The sequence below is a fragment of the Epinephelus fuscoguttatus genome, linkage group LG7 (genome assembly GCF_011397635.1).
Source record: "Epinephelus fuscoguttatus linkage group LG7, E.fuscoguttatus.final_Chr_v1".
NCBI lineage: Eukaryota > Metazoa > Chordata > Actinopteri > Perciformes > Serranidae > Epinephelus > Epinephelus fuscoguttatus.
This window is the reverse complement of record NC_064758.1, coordinates 4,416,601-4,437,115: the sequence shown is the minus strand read 5'-3', so window position 1 is coordinate 4,437,115 and position 20,515 is coordinate 4,416,601. Positions and strand designations below refer to the sequence as shown.

Here is a 20,515-nt window from a genome sequence, read left to right as displayed (position 1 = left end):
TACTAGAAAACCAGTTAACACCATGTCTGTGCTGTCTTCTTGATGATGAAGAAGAAACAAAGGAGGAGGAAGAAGATAGATTTTTTTTTTTTGTCCTTGCTCTCTTTGGGCCCCATCCTACACCTGGCACAAAGCTGTGCACAGCGCAGCACAACTGTCACTGCTAATTTCAGTCAGACAGAATTGTGGGCCTTTCCCAAACCGAACCCTACCCACTTCCTTCCTTCACGGCTGAATGAAGCTCCCTTCATTAAGGTGTAAGGTATAAATACAGCTTTGGGACAAACTTCACTCTCTGTGGCGGATAAATGAACTGTCAGAATTTTTCATTACCATGGAGAAAAATAAAGCTTACTCCCATGTATGTTCTTGATATGTCTTTGTATCACTTATATTTGATCTGTAGGTTTGTGCTGCTATTTACATGAATTTTTGTATGTCATTAAAATAAATTTTAAAAAAAAATCTATCAATAAAGGCTAATACAAAAATAAGTAGGCTGAGTAAATAAATAAACAATTAAAGAAATAAATGACATACATAAATGGAAATAAATCTTATTCTCAAGTTTCTTTGGTGGAATTTCTTGTCTTTTGTAAACATCTTCTTGTTTTTCATGTTTATTGTTTTTCATGTTTCATGTTTATAAGCTGCTCGGTTTACTATCATTTCCTAGAGACCAGAGAAGAATTTATTTGATCCTAAATACAATCTATCATTTAAGGTGTTAACATCTGTATGAAAATATTTCACATCTATCTCAGTTGAGCTGCTAAAGGAGTCTAAGGGTAGCCGCATGGAACTTCAGTTGTACATCGGCAGTGCACACTCCGGTTGTTCCACACTCAGGAACATGCGGATCGGTTGTGGGTGGTTCAAAAAAATACCATTAATGACATTCTGTAAAATGCGAATGTAGCAGAGAGCAGAGCAGAGCCGAGCTGCTTTCCAACTTCAAATTAAGAGAGATGCTATGCTCATTTATGCACAAGGAGCAGTATAAATTCACTGATTATTTCAAAAGCTAAAAGTTCTGATTCCTCTGTGAAGTTTATTACTCCAGTTTTTAGTTTTGCTGTTTAAATGTCCCATGATATTTTCTGCAGTGACATTACTGCCCTTCTACATACTCTTAGCAAAAAACCACTTGCTTCTTCAATTAGCCAAATCCACCATGTAAAAAGCAGTTCAATTAAAGGGAATGAGCAATGACATTCAGATTGATTTGATTTGTGTTGCGCCTGAAATACACCTATGATTAATTAAATACAACCCCTTTGCTCCAACTCACAAAAGTGGAGTTGGAAACACCCTAAATGCATTTGCTCCATACACTATAGATCATTTAAAGAGGGCCCACCGAAGACACAGTGGTGTCGAACATGTCTATTTGCACTATAAAGGTTGTAAATTGATCCATGTGCTGCAGTCCTTTCTGTTCCCTTGTAAATTCTCCGTCCCTAAAGGCACCTGATTTAGTCACATGCTGTTGGCAGATGTGCGGGGAACCTTGTTTCACTGCGCCTGACTCATAAAAAAACACTTCCCCCTAAAACCATAACTGTTACATTTCTCTTTGGGTACACATTAAATTGTCAGATAACACACGTTCATCAGTGAGCTTCAGAGTTTTTGGTTGGTGTTTTTTTGAATCTTGAGCAGAGTATGTTAAGCTAGGCTACCCACATCCTCACTTTGTGCTTGACATGCACCTGGTATACATGTGAACATCCAACTCTGAGGAATAAAGAGTGTAAAAACTATTCCTTTAGCTTGACCATGTAGCATACCTGTGTAAGATTAGCCAGCTTCTGCAGTCCACTTGTGTTCAGGAATATTCCTTGCTCTGATGACAAACAATGTCACAAAACTCATTTATTGATTATACAAATTACCACACATACCATTTAGCATTGTAACAGTATGATGTAGCCTGCAGACAGTGTTGTCTACTACACTCCTACTTATATGTAGGTGTAAAGGGAAATGAGACTCTATCTGCAAAATATACATCAGAAAATGTCACGTAAATCAAATGACATGTTATATAAACAAAAAGACCATGACATTAAAGTATACTGACGTCCTGCTAAGTATCCAGTGATCTGCTCCAGAGCTTCACAGACTGCCGTCTTGCTGTTGTAAGTCAGGTGGGCTCTCTCTAACAGCTCATAGATAAAACTGAGACAGACACAAAACACTTCATTTCAAAATCCATATTCAACCAACTTTCTTTGGGAAGTGAGATAACAGAAGCCATAAACATATTACTTAATCTAGCTACAACATTTCTTATTTTTCTAGTGGGGAAATGTGAAATAGTCTTTCTTAACTGAATTTTATGCTCTATTTTACATCCTAATCTTTCATGACTTTCTGTTTATGGTTCAGTACACAGAATGTATAAGAGGCAGGTGGCACCGTGAGGGCAGAGAATCTAACCAGCAAATGCTAACACTGTTATAGAAGAAGTGTATGAGCCTGTTCACACCTAATATTATCATACATCTTGGGTGATGCAAATACAAGATGCCAGACCTAAGTCTGCCTGTTCACACCTGGCATTAGAATGCATCTCCGGTGACCTCTTGTGATAGGGACCTCGCTTATCCACTCTATATGCAAACAAACATGCAAGACTACTGCTGCAGGAGTGTGAGCGCCAAATCAGGGACAATTGGTGAGTGTCTGTCTATACACACACAGTGACAAGGCTAACTGTTAGCATGATACAGCTAACTTTATCTAATGGTTATCAACAAGTAGAACCATTTTGGCGTTGGGTGTGAGTTTGATGGGACCGTTTAACAGCTGCTGCTGCTGTGTTAGCTCATGCTAACCACGCAGAAATGGAACTGATGGTAGGAGAGTGGCTGTGTCTAACCCGTGTAATGGCAGCAACAGAAAGTTTGCTTAAGTTATATAAGCTAGGATATCAGCTGAATAGGCAACCCTTCAATGTGGTCCAGAACATATGAGCATACACACTGCTGAAAGAATGTGGCCACATGTGTCCTAGACAACCTCAGAATGTGGTCTGAGCAATCAGATCTCAAGATGCATTGGGTGCATTCACACCTGTACTATAGCCTCTTACAGACTGTGAGATTTTAGCAATCTTATAAGTTTAGTGCAAGCTACACTGTGCGTTATAAACTTGGGTAAGACATCAAGTTTGATGTATGAAGACAGTGCCTACTGGATCGAAGGCTGCAACGCACAATGCAATAGCTTGCCATACTGAGCGTGCAAGGATGCTGCATGGGTTATTACTTATCCAACTGTGAGGCACAACATAGAGGATCACATTATTAAATAACCTAAAGTTTTGCAGGCATGGTACACTGCAGTGTGTCTGTGTTTGCTAGCTGCTAGGTTTCTCACTTGGCAGCTGCAACTCTGCTGCTATTTCCTTCAATGCTTCCTCCTTCTTTACACGATCATGGTAAGAGCTGAAGAACACATCATACAAGCGAGGCCTCTGCTGCCACAGCTCCACAAGGATTTCCTTGCTGCTGGATTCCCACACATCTCTTTTGGTGCATTTTACCTCTATGGTGAGCTGCTATCCGTCAGTTTGCTTGGGTTTAGCGCCATTGTGTCATGCTGCATTTCTTTCGGTTGGTTAGAAGATGTAGGTGGTAACAGTAGTCACAGAGTGAGATGGTCATCCCAAATGTCTGACATTTTCTGCATTTTATCCCAGGCTGACTTTTATCGCAAGACCATGACAACAGCCATCCTAAAACCTCTCACTATGCAACATAGGACCACTGTATTGAAACCACGACCAAAGCTAATGCCATGTTTCTTTCATGTTGGTCATCTTTTGTCTGGAACAGCCCAGAATTGCACAATGTATACTGGGCTTTAAAGCTGGACACTGACACGTAATTTGTAGCTTTGCGTTGAATCGACGCTTAGGTTACGACATAGGCTCCACGTCGATTTGGAGCCTACGTCGTAACCTACGCCATAGCCTAACGTGCACCTCCCTAGAAATGTAACTACACGTCACAGTGATGCAGACCTCGTCTGTCGCTGTATATAGACACCATTTCCCTCAGGGGAAACGGAGCTTGTATTAACTTTTAGTTCACAGATAAGAAACAATAAATTGTGAAGACAGTAAGGCCTCCGCTAAAATAACATTTTAAGTCTTGTGTGTGATTTATCCTTCAGGGATTTATATTTCAGGATTTATCCAGGTTTCATATGAGAAGAGATAAAGATCGCTAGTTGCTAGGCTAATTTATACAATGTAAAATACCATAGGCCTGTGCTAATAACATTAGCATGTTATATTTGTGGGGAAAATGTGTCCGGATTAACACAAGTGTTTGTCTGTGAATGCTGCGAGTTGTAGTGAAGCCAATTGGTATACTTGTTTTTCAAACTGTCTCTATTAAGCCATATTTAATGTGTGTTTTGGGTGTGTTTTGAATCAACTAAACTTTACAGCACTTCACAGAAACCTCTGCCGCCAACTAGTGTTGTGGAGGTGTAACTGCAGAGTGACACAGACACACCACCACACAAGTTAAAATGCTCACAACGGCATAGGCGTAGGGTCTCCGCACAACCATAAATCCCCTTTTATAATCCCACCCAAGATGAATCTTTAATTACAGGTGTAAACAGGGCTTAGACAGAAGGACAGATCTACTGACACGGCTGTACTTGAAGCTGTTGGTAGGGCAAAAACATTGCAATCTGCTTACTATCTACTAGAACATTTTCACGTACATTCCAGGTTTAGTGATGCCCTTTTCACTTGGAACATCATAGGAATCGATGGCAGCTTCCAGATCCAGCAGTATCTCTGTCAAACAGACAAAAGCAATTTGTAAAAATCCCACAGAACACTGACTAACAGCCAAATATAGCTAATGAGATAAGTGCTCCAATAGTGTATATCTGTCTTCTGTACAGCTTAAAGAATACTTACGTTTGATTTTAGCAATTGTGGCCACATTTAAACCTGAAACAAAAAAAACATATTACCCGCTGTCATTTAAGTACATGTATTGCAAGGGCAGATTTGTTGATAACATTCAAAGACATTCCAAATTTCCTTGTTCATCAAATACCAGAAATCCTTCCCCCTGTTTATGCACCCTCAGCTGTTGAGACAAATAAGCATTCTGACCTGAGTTGAGGGATTCTACATTCAAGTCTTCATTGATAGAGTCTCCATGAATGGCTCCTTTAGTCTGCTCCACCAGCAACCTGTCCACAGCATTAATGGCTGAGGCTAGGTCGTAGGGAGTTAGGTCAAATGATGTTGATTCTTCACATGTTTTCTCCTGCAGACAACAGAAACATCATCTGGTGGGATATTCTGCCCTCTACAAGAACATTGCCACGACAGGCAGGACCACAGTCATGTCCATCTTCATGATCCTGAATCTCTAGTCCCATATGAGCACACATATATGTGCACAATATGATTTGATTTTTATGGTTTGTCAAACCATAAATAGTAAATACAAAGCACCTCATGAATGTTGATAAGCCTGCTGATCAATGATTTTTTACTGTGAATCATGGCAATGGCCGAGTGTCACCGCAGTATTTTTATGTTTACAGCATCAGACTGATTTCTTCACACCTTACTGAAGTGATCAATCCAATCAGTGGTATCCACCACCACGGGATATCATTTAAAAATGGAAGTACGGTAGGAGAACACTACTTATTTATTTTAGTGCTGCACGATTTGATGAAAATGTGCGATTTTAGTGGACAATATTGTAATTTGTGATTGCTTGATTATGAAGGAAAATGCAGAGAATAATGATAGTTTTGGAGTGTTTATTTCCCAACCAGAACATACAAATATTTAGCAGCATAAAATTACAAAACAGCAGCACGGTGGTGTGGTGGTTAGCACTGTCGCCTCACAGCAAGAGGTGTTCCCAGGTGTGGGAGCCCCTCTGTGTGGAGTTTGCATGTTCTCCCCGTGTCAGCGTGGGTTCTCTCCCGGCACTCCAGCTTCCTCCCACAGTCCAAAGACATGCAGATTGGGGACTAGGTTAATTGATAACTCTAAATTGTCCATAGGTGTGAATGTGAGTGTGAATGGTTGTCTGTCTCTATGTGTCAGCCCTGCGATAGTCTGGTGACCTGTCCAGGGTGTACCCTGCCTCTCGCCCGATGTCAGCTGGGATAGGCTCCAGCCCCCCCGTGACCCCCAAGAGGATGAAGCGGTTAGAAGATGAATCAATGAATGAATGAATGAAATTACAAAACTGAAATTTTTTACAGTACTGTTCTCCAAATAATATTTTCGAATAAATAAAAGTTCTTTCTTTTTTGAAAATAAAGGTATTTCGGCTAAGTGCAAATATTGACATTATTGTAAACTTAAAGGCCTTTCTGCAGGCATTTTGTAAACTGTAACTGTTTAAGTAGTACTTAATACAAAAATGAAAAAGATTGTACAGCACTGTAAAAAAGAATAAAGACATTTCTACAATGTACAGAGGAAGTTAACAGCTTTTCTGCAGGCATTTTGGTAAATCTTTCAAGTATTGTTATCTAATAAAAAAAAAAAAGTGCAGTAAACAAATAAACAAACAGAGACAGTGCCCGTCTCTCAATACAACAAAGGCAGTCCTTTAAAGTGCAACTGGCTGTGGCACTTTGTTACAACTTGAAGGCCTTTCTGGAGACATTTCTCTAAACATTAAGTACAACTACAACAACAAATATGAGAATACAAAATATTCATTAAATAAGACATTTTGAATGCTCAAAAAAGGACATTTCAGAGGGGTTTAACATAAAAATCAGTGGTTAACTTCTAAAACGGGGTATACTTTTTTGTAGCCTACTACAACTTCCTCTAAAGATTACACTGGATATAAAATAAAATGGATGCTTTGGGTAGTTCAGTCAATCACACCCAAACCAATAAAAATGTTACCACTGTACTTTCTTATTATCAAATAGTACTTCCATATCCTCTTTCTAAAAGGTTCCAGCTACCACCTCTTCTGAGGTTCTCTGACAAAAAAAAAACAACATATCCACCTTGTCTGGTTTCAGACAGGACCGATGGGCTGATACAACATTACCGCTCGTGCTAAAAGCTCTTTCTGACGCAGAGCTTGTTGCATGTATGCATAGATATTTCTGAGCTAGTCTGGACAGCAAAGGGAAATTTATTTTGTGGCACTTCCACCATTTCAACGGATCTTCCTCATGGCCAACAGGGAATGTAAGTGTATGTATTGAGTTCAGTAGCCACTTCTTCACTACACTGTGCCATGGGATCAAAGGTGGTTGATGCTGATGCTGTTGTTGGCGTGTGCATGCTGTTCTGGAACAAACTGGCTAAAGTTTTCTTCTTGGCTTTAGCTGTAGGTGGACTGTCCACATCCAAGCTATCCTCCTCCATTGCTATGGTGCGCTGCACTTCAGGCTGCTGCTGAACTGCCATCACCTGTAATATTTACAAAAAGAAGAATTGAATTTATATAACACCATTTAAAATACATCAAACTCTCTAGGAGCTTCGCAGAAAGAGTTTAACAGTCACACTACATGATAGAACTGGTCAATATACTCAAAAAAAGAAAAAAAAAATGATGCCAGCATAAGAGAAAATAATAACTGATCACCTCAGAGATCACTCGTTCCTTTATGGTCTTCATCTCTTCTGTACATATGTATTTTGTTCGGAACCTGGGGTCAAGGAATGTTGTGATGTTCAGCAGGTCCTGTGTGGCTTGATATTTTTCATTGAGGTAGCTGAGGATTTTTGCTTTCAGCCAGTACTGAGGTGTTCAGAAGATGGAGAACAGGTTTCAGGTATGATATGCTTACGTACTGTTCAGCTGACAAAGCATTGGTGAAGTCTTGGAGTGGGCTGAGAGCCTTGTTTACAGATTCCAGGACGTCCAGGTCTTGCCATGAGGGCAGTAGCTGTCGCGTTTTGCGGTCTGTAGAGAGAACCTTGGTCAAAGCACGTTGTTGTTCCAGGACTCTTGCTATCATTAGGCCCGTTTCCACTGAAGAAGTTCCTGGTACTATTTGGGGGGCAGGAATTACTACAGGAACATCCTCTCGTTCGGCCCTCTCAACCGCCGTGTCTCCACTGAGCGGAGTACGAGGAAGGTTCCTGTAAAGTTACGGGCTGCCTCTGGATGTGACGTAATCGTTGCGCGACCATTTTGACCGGGGCGATGTAGGGACGCCATTAGCCGATAGCGGCGTCTGTAATAACTCACTAAATGGCCCGTGAAAAAAATATTTTTTCCAGCGGATGTCTTAGTTACAACATGATTGAGTTAACTGGAGTAATTTCATGTTGTATCCGACAACAGGAGGCTTTTAACAGATGACGTCCTGATGTTAGCTTTGCTGCTGCTGTTAGCTGTCCCTGTCAGCTGCAGCCACTGATGCTTTCTAGACATCGTGATTTCCCAAAACTGAATAAATACCACACATAAACACAAAACTGCTTTGCTAGCTCAATCATGTTGTAACTAAGATATCCGCTGGAAAGAATATTTTTTTCACGGACCGTTTAGTGAGTTTTTTTTACATGGCGGCGAAAGCTATATGAACAAGCTAATCCTCGTCTGCTGAGTTTTAAAAATGCCGGCTGTTTTGTTGCTTTCTGTTGACGTCACATCCCTCCTTGAGTATATCCAATCAGAGGCAGAGACTTGTTTAGCCCCTGTAAAAGTTCCGGAACTCTGTCCTTCGGGGGTGGTTCCTGCGGTGGAGACACGCACCAACGGCCCCAACCCCGTAAAATGACCCCGAAGTTCCTGTGGTGGAAACGGGCCTATTTTCTGTGTGGATCCCCATTGTGTCTGGCAGTCTGTCACCATGGCATGTTGTGGAAGGCTGAGCTCCCTCTGTGCCTCCCTCAAGGCTTCTCTTTTCTTCCAGCTGTGAGAAAAGTGGCCCACAAGCTTCCTGCATATCCCAATAGCCCTGTTGGTGCGGCGAGCTTCACCTTTCACAGCATTTTCTGTGAAAGAGAGGAGTGAAAAAGACACCCATGAAGTTTTTTTATCCTCTAAATATTTCAAAAACCATGTTGTATTATCTGAAACAACTTAGAGGCTTATATAGTCATAAAGGTTGTTGTATTTAAATCAGTGTGTTAATTTGTGTGTACAGTATAAAACAGCCTCTGTCAGATATGTTTGTGCTTTTTGTAAAAGTTTGTCTTAAATAATTTGACTTTCAGAAAGTAGAGAGCACAGGGATCATTTTTTAAATGTTTGCTTTTTTATACCTGAAATATTTTAGTTTTATTTCATTTCGCTTTATGTTTTAATTGTTTTTGTCTAGTCTAACAGTTTGGATTTGGGAGCAATCTTAACCCAACAGAATTTTGGTTCATTTTGTATTAAAAAAAATATATATATATATTTTTTTTTAAAGGAACACATTAACACAAATAGCAAACACATTTAAAGAAAGATAATTACTGGTGGCCAAAGAGCTGTTTGAGACTATGGAGGCTTGATAATGCAGTTTCAATTTGGTCAAATAATACTAGTTATAACAACATACAGATAAATTATAGAAACAGCAAACATGGCAGATAAGCAAAGTAATGTAAAATAATTAACTCACCAATTGCAAGATGAAGCCTATGGCCAAAACAATGGACTCTTTGCCAGTTATTAAGCTGCACCGCCTTGATGATGTTAGTAGCGTTGTCTGTAGTGATGGTAACCTGACGCTCCTCACACAGGTCCCACGCTGCCAAAGCCTCCCTCAGGCCCGACGCAATGTTTTCTCCAGTGTGGTCTTGGGGGAAGTAAGATGTTTGTAGGCAGCGGTTTTTAAGCTCAAAATCATCGTCGACAAAGTGAACTATCGGACTTAAATAAGGCTCCGCGGTCCTGCTTGACCACAGGTCCGGTTGTGTAGAACTGCACTGTAGCTATTTCTACTTGAACTTTACTATGGCGTTGGTTGTAGAGCTTGGGGACAGCAACATTCAAATCAATTCACCCTCACAGCGGATAAGGAAAAACTCTGCAAAAAAAAAACCAAAACCTTAAACGGGGGAAAAAAACGGTAGAAACCTCAGGAAGAGCAACTGAGGAGGGATCCTTCTTCCAGGACGGACAGACGTGCAATAGATGGCGTACAACATGAGAGAAAAAGTTCCGCGAGGGTAGCTGATACCTTCTGCAGGGGTTAAAGCAAGAAAAAATGTTGTGCCTGAAATGTGGAGCATGAAAAATTTGTGTGCCTGAAATCTGAAATCTTTTCCGGAGTGGGGGGCTTGGTATTGTGGTCACAAAATGAAGAAATAGAAATGTATGTGTTGCAAAGCAACGTGTTTATTATCAAAACGAACAAAAAGATTATAGCTTTAGTTGTTACTTTTCGGATTAAACTTTTATAGCATAATGAGTTTATAAATCTTTCCACTTTCAGTGGTTACCAGACTTTTTGACTTATAGCTCCTACATCTCTTTTTTGCCTTGGTGCTATTCATTTTTAGAAGCTGAATCATTTAGGCTGTTTGCAAAATTGTCGCACTTGATGGAGCGAGTTTTAAAATACATTTATTTGATCGGTTATTGATGAAAGAACGTCTGATGCCGATTATGGTGAACAGTAGGTTGTGTTTACTTGCACACTGTGCACCTAAATCATTTTCCCGGTTCGCACATATATATATATATATATTTTTTTAGGGACAAATGTGAGTGAAATGCTCACACTGCAGAGCACTTTAAACTTTAACCCCTGCTTCTGTCCAGTGTGCGGACCATTTTCCCAAACCCCTCCTTGTATATCGGCACCATGTCTTGTGCCAAATAGTTTGTAATAAGAGTCTGTGATTTCCCTCTGTCTCTTCAAGGTCTTTTCATATGGTGTGACACTTGCAAATATATTCTTAATTGTGCTTTGTTGTTTCATGAGGAGGCTTTCAGATGTAACGTCATCTTTGTCTTTAGCATTTCCTGGCTTGGCTTTCTCTTGCATGCACTCTTTGTACTTTTCTCTGTACTGTCTCAAATGTTGATACAGATTGTTAGCATTGCCACAGGACGTGGCGACTTTACCGTTGCAAGTTCTACATAGCACGTCTTTTTGGTCAGTGTCGCCATACCTGAAGCCAAAGTATCGCCATATAATTGACATGGTGTTTTTTTTTTTCACCACCAACTCTGATTCTTCTTGGTCGTGCACATTTTCTTCCTCTGCGTCCATCTTGGTCAGTGCTGCACGCTGGGTAGTCACGTGACCATATGTGCCGCACACACCAGGATAGCTTGTGGCCGTGATGTCAACAAACTCCACACACTGTGAGAGAGGCAGTCACGTTCACAGGCACATACGTTAACATTTATTTACATTAAATCACAAATCGCAGCTTTTTATGCGGTTATGTAATTGCACAGCCTGACATCGCGATTGCGATTAGATTAATCGTGCAGCACTAATTTATTTCAGGGCTCCCTTCATATTAATTTATTTGAGGCAGGCAACCATGATGTTTGATTTTCTATTTTTGGTGCTGAACCTTTTATTGGGTGCAGCGATGGAATATACAGTATCTCACATAATTGAGTACACCCCTCCCATTTTTGCAAATATTTCATTATATCTTTTCATGGGACAACACTATAGACATGACACTTTGATATAACTTAAAGTAGTCAGTGTACAGCTTGTATAGTAGTATAGATTTACCTTCCTCTGAAAATTACTCAATACACAGCCATCAACATCTAAACAGCTGGCAACATAAGTGAGTACACCCCACAGTGAACATGTCCAAATTGTGCCTAAAGTGTCAATATTTGTGTGCCAGCCATTATTATCTAGCACTGCCTTAACCCTTTTGAGCATGGAATTCACCAGAGCTCACAGGTTGCTTCAGGAATCCTCTCCCACTCGTCCATGATGACATCATGGAGCAGATGGATGTGAAGACACCTTGCGCTACCCCATCTTCAGCTTGAGGATGCCCCACAGGTGCACAGGTGAGTTTAGGGCTGGATACATACATACATATCAAAGTGTCATTTCTATAGTGTTGTCCCATGAAAAGATATAATGAAATATTTGGTAAAATGGGAGGCGTGTACTCACTTATGTGAGATACGGTATATACCGTTTGGTACTCTAATGGACGGAGGGCACATTTGGAGCAGCAGAACGCCAGCTGCAGTGAAAGTGAAACTTTGCTGGGTCTAAAGTTTGCTTTCACTCACAAACAGCTGCTCCTCTCATTCATCAGTCTAATCAGATCGACTGATCAATTATCCATCCCACAACTCAAAACTCTACAAACTGCTGCTGCAGGAATTTTAAGTTACTATGCCCTTGTCTTGCACCAGTTAAGAGTTTACATCCAAGTCTGTGAAAACATAGATGCTTCATAAACATCTTTCCCCCGCAGCACAGAATATCTATACAATCAAAGTGGAAAACCAAGATTAATGTCACTGATTCAGTGTCTGACCAAATGTCTCCCCTTCTGTTCCTGTGATATGATGCTGAATAATGGCGAGAGAAGTGTTTTATGCAGAAAATAATGATGTCACAATGAAGCTGACCTTTTGGCTATAAAATGGCATCACTTATTATATTTTGACCACTGAAATATATTTAGGGCATTCTTGAGATTTTGCATTCATAAGAATGGGATGGATGTATATACATATGAATGTATGGACCACCATATGGACATATGGGCAGACAACCCAAAAACATAATGCCTCCGGCAACAGCTGTCACTGGCAGGGAGGCATAAAAAGAGGGATTCCACCTGCGCTGTATTTACTGACCCGCTCCACCCATAGATTGCAATTATGTGGGAAACACTGTATTTATTTAAGTTTTGTTGTGGTGAAATTGGCCTGCATTGTGATTAGGACTAATGAGGATATCAAGTTTATAAACTGTCTGAGAGGTGTCACTGGCTTTATTTCCAGACTTTGTTAATTTACGCAGTCTACATGTGTAGATGGTGAAGATGTGCCAGTTGAACGGACTGCTCAAGATAGAGTATGAGTGGCAGCACCATGGTGTCTCCGGTGACAACAAAGTCGTGTTCATTGCAACAATGTTACACCGAAAAACTACATGAAAACTAAAATCATACTTGGCAATACATGCCCAGTATCAGAAGATAATATCAAAAACTACTGTTGCTGTGTTCTGCAACTCTTTAATGCTATATGATGTGTGCAATTCAACAGCTGTCGTGCACTCCACAGTTGACCACCAGTGTCAGCAGCACACAGTCTCTCCCTCTCTGTGCTCTGGGGGTGGGAATGCGATAGTTAGACAGAGCTGATGAAATATTTAACAGAATTTAATGTGAGATTTGAGTTTGTTTATAATTTTTTACAATCAAAGGTGATTATGGAAAAGTTATGGCTCACTAGCACAAGTACAAATAACACTTCTAGTGTGAATGTTTCTGATGAATTGGATCTAAAAGTAACAACTGAAATTTAATTTTTTTAATTTAAGATAAAAAAATCTGCGTCGCCAATTTCTCCCGTCTTCAAAATGTTCATACACATGGGTCAGAGCTTCCCTACAGGTGCTCACATTCTCCCATCAAGTTTGTTTTGAAGAACACAACTTTTGTGTGGGAAGGCCATGTTTTGTGCAAACACAATGGCTATAAATGAGACTCTATGCTTGTGGAGGTGAGAAAGTATGCAGGGTTTGAATTTGTCCTTCAGCTCTCCTCCCCCCCCCATTCTTCTCACAACTTATGTCACCTTCCGTGTGCACAGCTGTGCTGAGCGCAAGAATGTCTTTAGGACTGTCTGAAAGTTTGTGCTGTTTTCCATTTGTAGGATTAATCACGCTGCAAGTACAAAGACATGTTAAGGATCCAGTGTGTAGGATTTAGGGCGCCATATTGGCAGACATGAAATATAATATTCATAACTATGTTTTCTTTAATGTAAAATCACCTGAAACTAATAATTATTGTGTTTTCATTATTACAGAATGAGCTGTATACATCTACATGTGGAGTGGGTCCTCTCTCCCACAGAGTCAGCCATGTTGTTTCTACAGTAGCCCAGAATGGACAATCAAACACAGACTCTAGCTAAGGCCATTTATGTTTTCATGTTAGCCACCATAGTTCTCCTACATGCTTGGCACACAGGAACTTTTCAGTTGGCTGCAATCTGCAATTGCACTGGTAGATGCCACTAAATCCTACACACTAGACCTTTAAAGCTGTCAAAACAACTATTTAATTTGATCAAATTACAGCAACACTACATAGAGTAACCACAATTTAACTTGCATCAACCAGTAACAACTAGAACAACCAGTGGGTTCCCTAGGTCAGGGTCACTCACTGGGCCTAGTTTTAGAAACAATAGAGTATTAAATATCTGAGTATTAAATATCTTGTAAAAACTATGTCCAGGACAGAGTCTTACCACATTGTGAGCTTCATCAAAGATGACCACAGCTCTGTTTAGCTCAATATTGTGCGCTCTGCGGCTCTGTGGAACAAAGGGAAAGAACAAAATACCAGAATTTATTTGGATATGTAATATGAGGGCAAATTCTCTCCCTCCCTCCCTCTCTCTCTCTCTCTCCATTTAAATCAAAAACAGAGCACTGCTTTCACTTCTATTTTGTGCTAAATTCCTGCTAATGTTCTAATCTTTGGATTGAAATAAACCTGAAATAAAAGGTTTTCTTCGCCCGAATTCAGTGCATCCCCTAGAAGCAAAACATAAATACAATTGTTCCAAAACTTTTACCCAAAACTAAATCAACAGAGCACTACTTTCACTTTTCTTTCACTGGCTGCGGTCAGCTAGACGCCACCGCTACCCGCTTGAGTCCTGATGGCCTGGCTTTTGAACCTACTCCAGAGAAGGAGTAGATGCACAGCTCGGTGTGGCACTGCACAGCTAAACTGATAACAGAAACACAAATCAGCGCAATGTGGCTTGACTGGACGCAGCTAAAAGTTACAGAGGAAAAGGCCCACAGTATTGTACGTGCGTTACTGCAGTACCTTCATTCATCTCACAGACTGATTTAGTGTAGCAGTGGAACATATAGACCAGTGTCACACTGTAGACTAATGAACAGACAGATTAAACAGAGGAGTAGCTCTGTGTCTCTCTTAGTGTTGCATGGGAACTTGGGAGTGAGTGTTAAGGGCGCAGCTGTGCGGAGAGTGTGAGAGAAGAGATAATCACTGGTATGCGTTATGTGACACAACTTCAACCTATATCGATATAAATGGTATTGTCTAAATCTATATCTTGCTTGAAAATACATCGATATATTGTAAAAAATCGATATACCATCCAGTCCTAATATTTCACAGGCTGCCATTGCAGGGTGCAGGTGCAGAGGACAGATCCCCAGAGTGGGGGCTGGCTGTTAGGTTAGAAAACGCTTGATTAGATGTGCAGCGGAGTTTTCTATGAACAGAGCACAGATTTTAAACATCAATTTCGCAGTTGCAAGTGTTCATATAACTGTGGGAAGCCAAAATCATGATTGTGATTACAATTCGATAAACTGTGCAGTTCTATGTCATAGGAGTTTTAAATCCACACCAACTCTGACCTGCATTCAGTGTCTCTGTCCACAGAAGCAGCCGTTCAGCAGCAGCTCCTGGGGAACTGAAAGGACAGCATTCGGCCCATTTTACACACATACGTATTTACAGCTGGCCAAAACTGCCTTCACCAGGCTCACTGACAGCAGACATTTACAGTCTTTCATGTCAGCACCAGCGGGAGAAATGGAAGCGATAAAGTGTTTGCATTTATTGATTTAATTTCCCAGCACACCGTAGTGAGTGAGAGGGATCTGTCGCTTACAGACAGACTGGGAGCTGATCACTCAATGCAGATTCAGAGTCAGATTATTGCCCAGCCTCAAAGTAATAAAGCAGAAAATAAGCTTTGTCTCTGTGAGTCAGCTCACCTTCGGATCCAGCAGGTAGTTGTATGGCATAAAAATGACATCTGCTTGCTGCTTCAAGGAACGGGAGAGGTAGTAAGGACAGACCCTGCAGAAAAAGTTCAACTTTCAATTGAAAGTTCAAGATAGAGTAGAATAGATAGAAAGAACTTTATGCATACCTGAAGGCAAATTCAACTGAAACACAACAACCACACTTCCCCTTATCAAGAATAATACAGCGGTATTAAAATAGACATAAAATAAAATAAGTTAAAATATTATCAGTCCAAAGTCGATGTGTGTTTGTGACTGGATTCAGGTGGTGGAAAGAGCTGGGAAAGCTGGAAAGATGGTCTTTTGATAAAAGTGGGCTGTCTGCGTAGAATAAAGTAGAAGAAAGTACTTTTGAGGAGTTGCTACATGATCAAAGAAAATGGAGAAAAAGGACTGTGGCGTTTGCTTTTGCTCAAGAGGTAGAAAACCTACAACTACCAGAAGGCACTGCAGCACACCAGACTAATAACAATGCGTTCGTTTTGTACACAGAGGTCGGAAGTAGGAATGGCGTCACCTCCGGGTTGACAATAGATTTTGCATTCTAGTTGACAACGGTGGACAAGTCGGAAAAAAACATGGACGCCTGCAAGAAAGCCTTTGTTGCCCTTGCACTTTCAGAGTATAGACAGTTTCAAAACCATCATGCACTCCAACTGATGAAAGCCGCAGATGAGACTGACCTAATGTAAAACAAATAAGATAAAATTGCTATAAACAGTACTTTAGCAGAGTGTTTACTCACCATGTATGAGACCAGCAGCCATCTTGAATTTGTAATTTGGGGTTGATGCAGTTGCTCCAAGTTTCCGAGTTGGAAATCCGATCTCAAGGTGCATTTGAGTTTAAACTTCCGACTGGGAACTGGGAATTTCCGACCTCCGAGTACAAAACGAACGCACCATTTATGCTCCCACTGGTGGGTGATGTAATGTAGCTCGTTTGTTTGACACAAAGGCGGCTGGCTGGTATCAAATGATCTTATACTACAGTGTTACTGTAAGCTAAAACATGTTTCTGACAACATTTTAGTAGTGCTGCACAATTTGATAAAAATGTGCATTTGCGATTTGAGTGGATAATATTGTGATTTGCGATTACAATGTAATAAAAAAATGGCATCATTAGTCTTCTTGCTTGATTCAGTGTTTCCCCTACATTATATTAGGGGGGCACTGACCTGACCTGACATAGTTATTGCTATGGACAGTGTAAATAACCATGAACAGACTGGGCACAGTCAAACACGCTGCTCACACAGCAGCACAGCACGAGACTGTACCTACAGCGGAGGGAGCCTGTGTTGCGTTCAGGTGTTGTCACGTAAATGACAAATTCCAGCAAGCCATAGCACAACACAGCAGCGTGTCAAGTGGGCCGAAACCGAGCAAAATTGCTCAATTTCTAATTTGTTATTATATAGTTTGTTATGGAGTCTGTGATTTCCCCATGACACTTACAAATATATGCGTAACTGTTAACCGATACGCGTAGGTCTGTCTTGTTGCCTTTGCTGTAATAAAGGTTACTTTATATATATTTTTACCTGAAGACGGAGTGCCTCAGTTTTTTTTCCTTGGTTGTCTGCATTTTTTTTTTTTTTTTTTTTTTTACAAACAGCAAGACTTCCTTGGTTTTTTGTTCAATATCAATTCACCTACTTCACTGAAGAGCACCTTCCTTCTTTCTTTTTCAGTATGCGTAACTGTGCTTGGATGTTGTTCTATGAGGCTCTGGCGGCTTTCAGTTGTCTCTTTGTCTTTAATGTTACACGGCTTGGCTTTCTCTCGCATGCATTCCTCCTACTTTTCTCTGTGTTGTCTTAAGTGTTGATATAGATTGGTCATGTTGCCGCGGGACGTGGCGACTTTAACTTTTAAACTTCTACACAACACGTCTTTCTGTTTAACGTCGCCGTACCTGAATCCAAATCCCCATGTAACAGACGTTGCGTTTTTTTCGCCAACAAATCAGCCTGCTCTTGGTCGTGCTCATGCTCTTCTTCAGGCCCTGTTTAGACAACAACGGTTTCTCTAAAAACGGAAAAGTCTGTCCTTTGCGTTTTAAAAAAACTTCTGCATTTATATGACGACGTTATTGAAACAATCCCCGCTCACACAGAGACGCAAAATCTACTGGAAACGCTGTAGTATGCACGCCAGGCAAATGGGTGGCAATGTAAATTTGCAAAGCAACACCACGGCATGACGCCATGCACCTGCGCTGAAGCGCCTTCCTCTACAATGCGGTGATTACAAACCAAAACAAAGAAGACACAATGGCAAAAGCATGCACAGATAACTTTGTCTTGTCTTTGGATGGACGACGAGGTGGAGTTGCTACAGTAACAGATCAACACTTCACTTCAAATCAACAGGGTGAGCAGCACAAACAGAGCTCGGCATTGTTGTTGTGACGGTGGGCATGCCTAGTGACTGGAACCATAATGCGCATGTGCGAAAAGTCTCCGTTTTCAGAGGAACTGCAAACTGTAAACGATCGGCCAAAACGCAACTAAAGTTTACGGTTTTCAGTTGAAATCATTGTCGTATAAACAGGACCTCAGTGTCTGTGTTGGGTAACTGCTGCACGCCGGGTGGTCACCTGACCACCATACGTCTACCATACCACAACACCAGAATAACTTGTGGGCGTGATGTCAACAAACTACAGGAACACTACAGGAGAAGTAATCACGTTCACAGGCACACACGTTAACATTTATTTACATAAAATCGCAGCTTTTCATGCAGTTATGTAATCACACAGGCTGACATCGCGATTGCGATTAGATTAATCGTGCAGCACTACATTTTAGGCAAGAAAAAGGCAACACAGTAACAGTATCTTGGTTTATATTTGATCAGCAATGTCTAGATTTACAGTTCGATCTGAGTTTGAGAGAAAGACAGACAGCGCTACAAGTTTGAGGAAAACATGTATTTTGGATTTTATGGTGAATTGTCCTTTTGAAGATTGAGATACTGTCAGTATGTTCTAACATTTTATGGTCCAAATGGATGACTGAGAAAATAATCACCAGATTAATCAACATTAGTTGCCGCCCCACACTCCACAAACAACTATTCAGCAAAAACCATGCATCGGCTGTTTCACTGGACTTCTAATAAGCAGGACAGAGATTTGGTAATGGAAACAGACAAGTAAGTGAACATGAATACACAAATCACACCTCTGTTTGTTGCCAAATTTGACCAAGTCTTCCACGTCGAGGATAGAATTCACCAAGTCTCTGTCAGTGCTCTTCTCTAAGGAAGAAAAGATGAAAATCAAGACTTGAGTGGGATTTATACTTCTGCATCGAATTGACGCTGTACCTATAGTGTAGGCTCTGTGTAGATGCATACTCTGTGCAATAAATTGTGAAGACAATAAGGCCCCCACAAAATAGCATTTTAAGTCTTGTGTGTGATTAATCATGGCTTCATATGAATAGGAAAAGTCCATTAGCCGCTAAGCTAATTATATACATTGTTTAAAGTTGTAGGCTTAAGCTAATGTTAGCATGTTGTATTTGTGAGGAAAACATGTTTAGTATAAAACAACTGTTTTGTTGGAAATGCAGAAACATTCCCCATTTATTATTATATTTTTCTACCTCATTTATTAGGCTACAAGATATTCTCTCAAAAGCTGCCTTCTTGCCCATTTCTGAGATCCATTCTTGAAATAATGGGCCTTCAAAGCTTTCTGAATCCAATTTGCCAGAGGTTTTACAATGTGGTCAATGGGTTGAGGATACCTAAGTATGTATACTCCAGGACAAAACTCATTATCTACCCCTGTAACCTCTGTGATGTACTCATGGACTCTGATCCAATGGGCCTGTACTTTTGAGCATGACCACGGTGCGTGGACTAAGTCACACGTCTCACTGCTACACCCCCAACAGTCTGGTGTTTCTTTTAAACCAAGTCTGAATAGCCTGCAAGGGTACTAGTAGAACTGATGGAACATTTTGAATTGTAATAACCTAATTCTGATATCTCTGGAAACCTCCTTGATATGATTTTATCCCACTCATCTTCTTTAAAGGCTTTCGAATGAATCATGAAATTCTGTTATCAAAAATGTTATGTTATGGTTTTAAAAAACAGGTTTTACAATGGGTTGATAATTACTTAAACAACAGAGAGCAATTTGTTGTTTTTAATGGTAATCAATCACAGCTGGCTGTACTAAAACGTGGTGTTCCACAAGGATCCATTCTAGGACCCTTGCTGTTTTTGATATAATGATCTTGCTAATGCATCAAGTTTATTGTCACCTATACTATTCGCTGATGGCACAAATCTCTTTGTCACTGACAAGAATTTTGATTCCCTTATTGCCAAACCAAATGCTGGACTCGTTCATTTTTCCCATTGGTTTAAGTTAAACAAGTTATCACTCAATGTCAAGAAATCTAACTTCATTATTTTCAGAAATGAGAACAAGAATTACAATGCAGACAGAGTCAAATTTATATCAATAACAATGCACTTGCACAAGTTTCATCAGCGAAATTCTTAGGTGTAAACACTGATGAGAAACT

The 20,515-nt window shown here is 40.4% G+C and overlaps 1 protein-coding gene across 5 annotated transcripts in view; it reads right to left on the bottom strand.

Moving 5' to 3' along the window:
• The window catches only part of rtel1 (regulator of telomere elongation helicase 1), a 90,731-nt gene that overhangs the window by 52,816 nt on the left and 17,400 nt on the right, over nucleotides 1-20,515 (bottom strand). For 3 of the 5 annotated variants that reach the window (XM_049581646.1, XM_049581645.1, XM_049581647.1), the window contains exons 6-13: nucleotides 19,154-19,229; nucleotides 15,928-16,012; nucleotides 14,412-14,477; nucleotides 5,150-5,306; nucleotides 4,949-4,981; nucleotides 4,747-4,822; nucleotides 2,084-2,181; nucleotides 1,791-1,846 (exon numbers count right to left, since the gene is read on the bottom strand). In XM_049581646.1, the coding sequence (XP_049437603.1) occupies nucleotides 1,791-1,846; nucleotides 2,084-2,181; nucleotides 4,747-4,822; nucleotides 4,949-4,981; nucleotides 5,150-5,306; nucleotides 14,412-14,477; nucleotides 15,928-16,012; nucleotides 19,154-19,229 (647 nt within the window). Of the gene's footprint in view, nucleotides 1-1,790; nucleotides 1,847-2,083; nucleotides 2,182-4,746; nucleotides 4,823-4,948; nucleotides 4,982-5,149; nucleotides 5,307-14,411; nucleotides 14,478-15,296; nucleotides 15,373-15,564; nucleotides 15,621-15,927; nucleotides 16,013-19,153; nucleotides 19,230-20,515 lie in introns of those variants that run through there. The other 2 variants (XM_049581648.1, XM_049581649.1) reach the window with 2 other exon arrangements.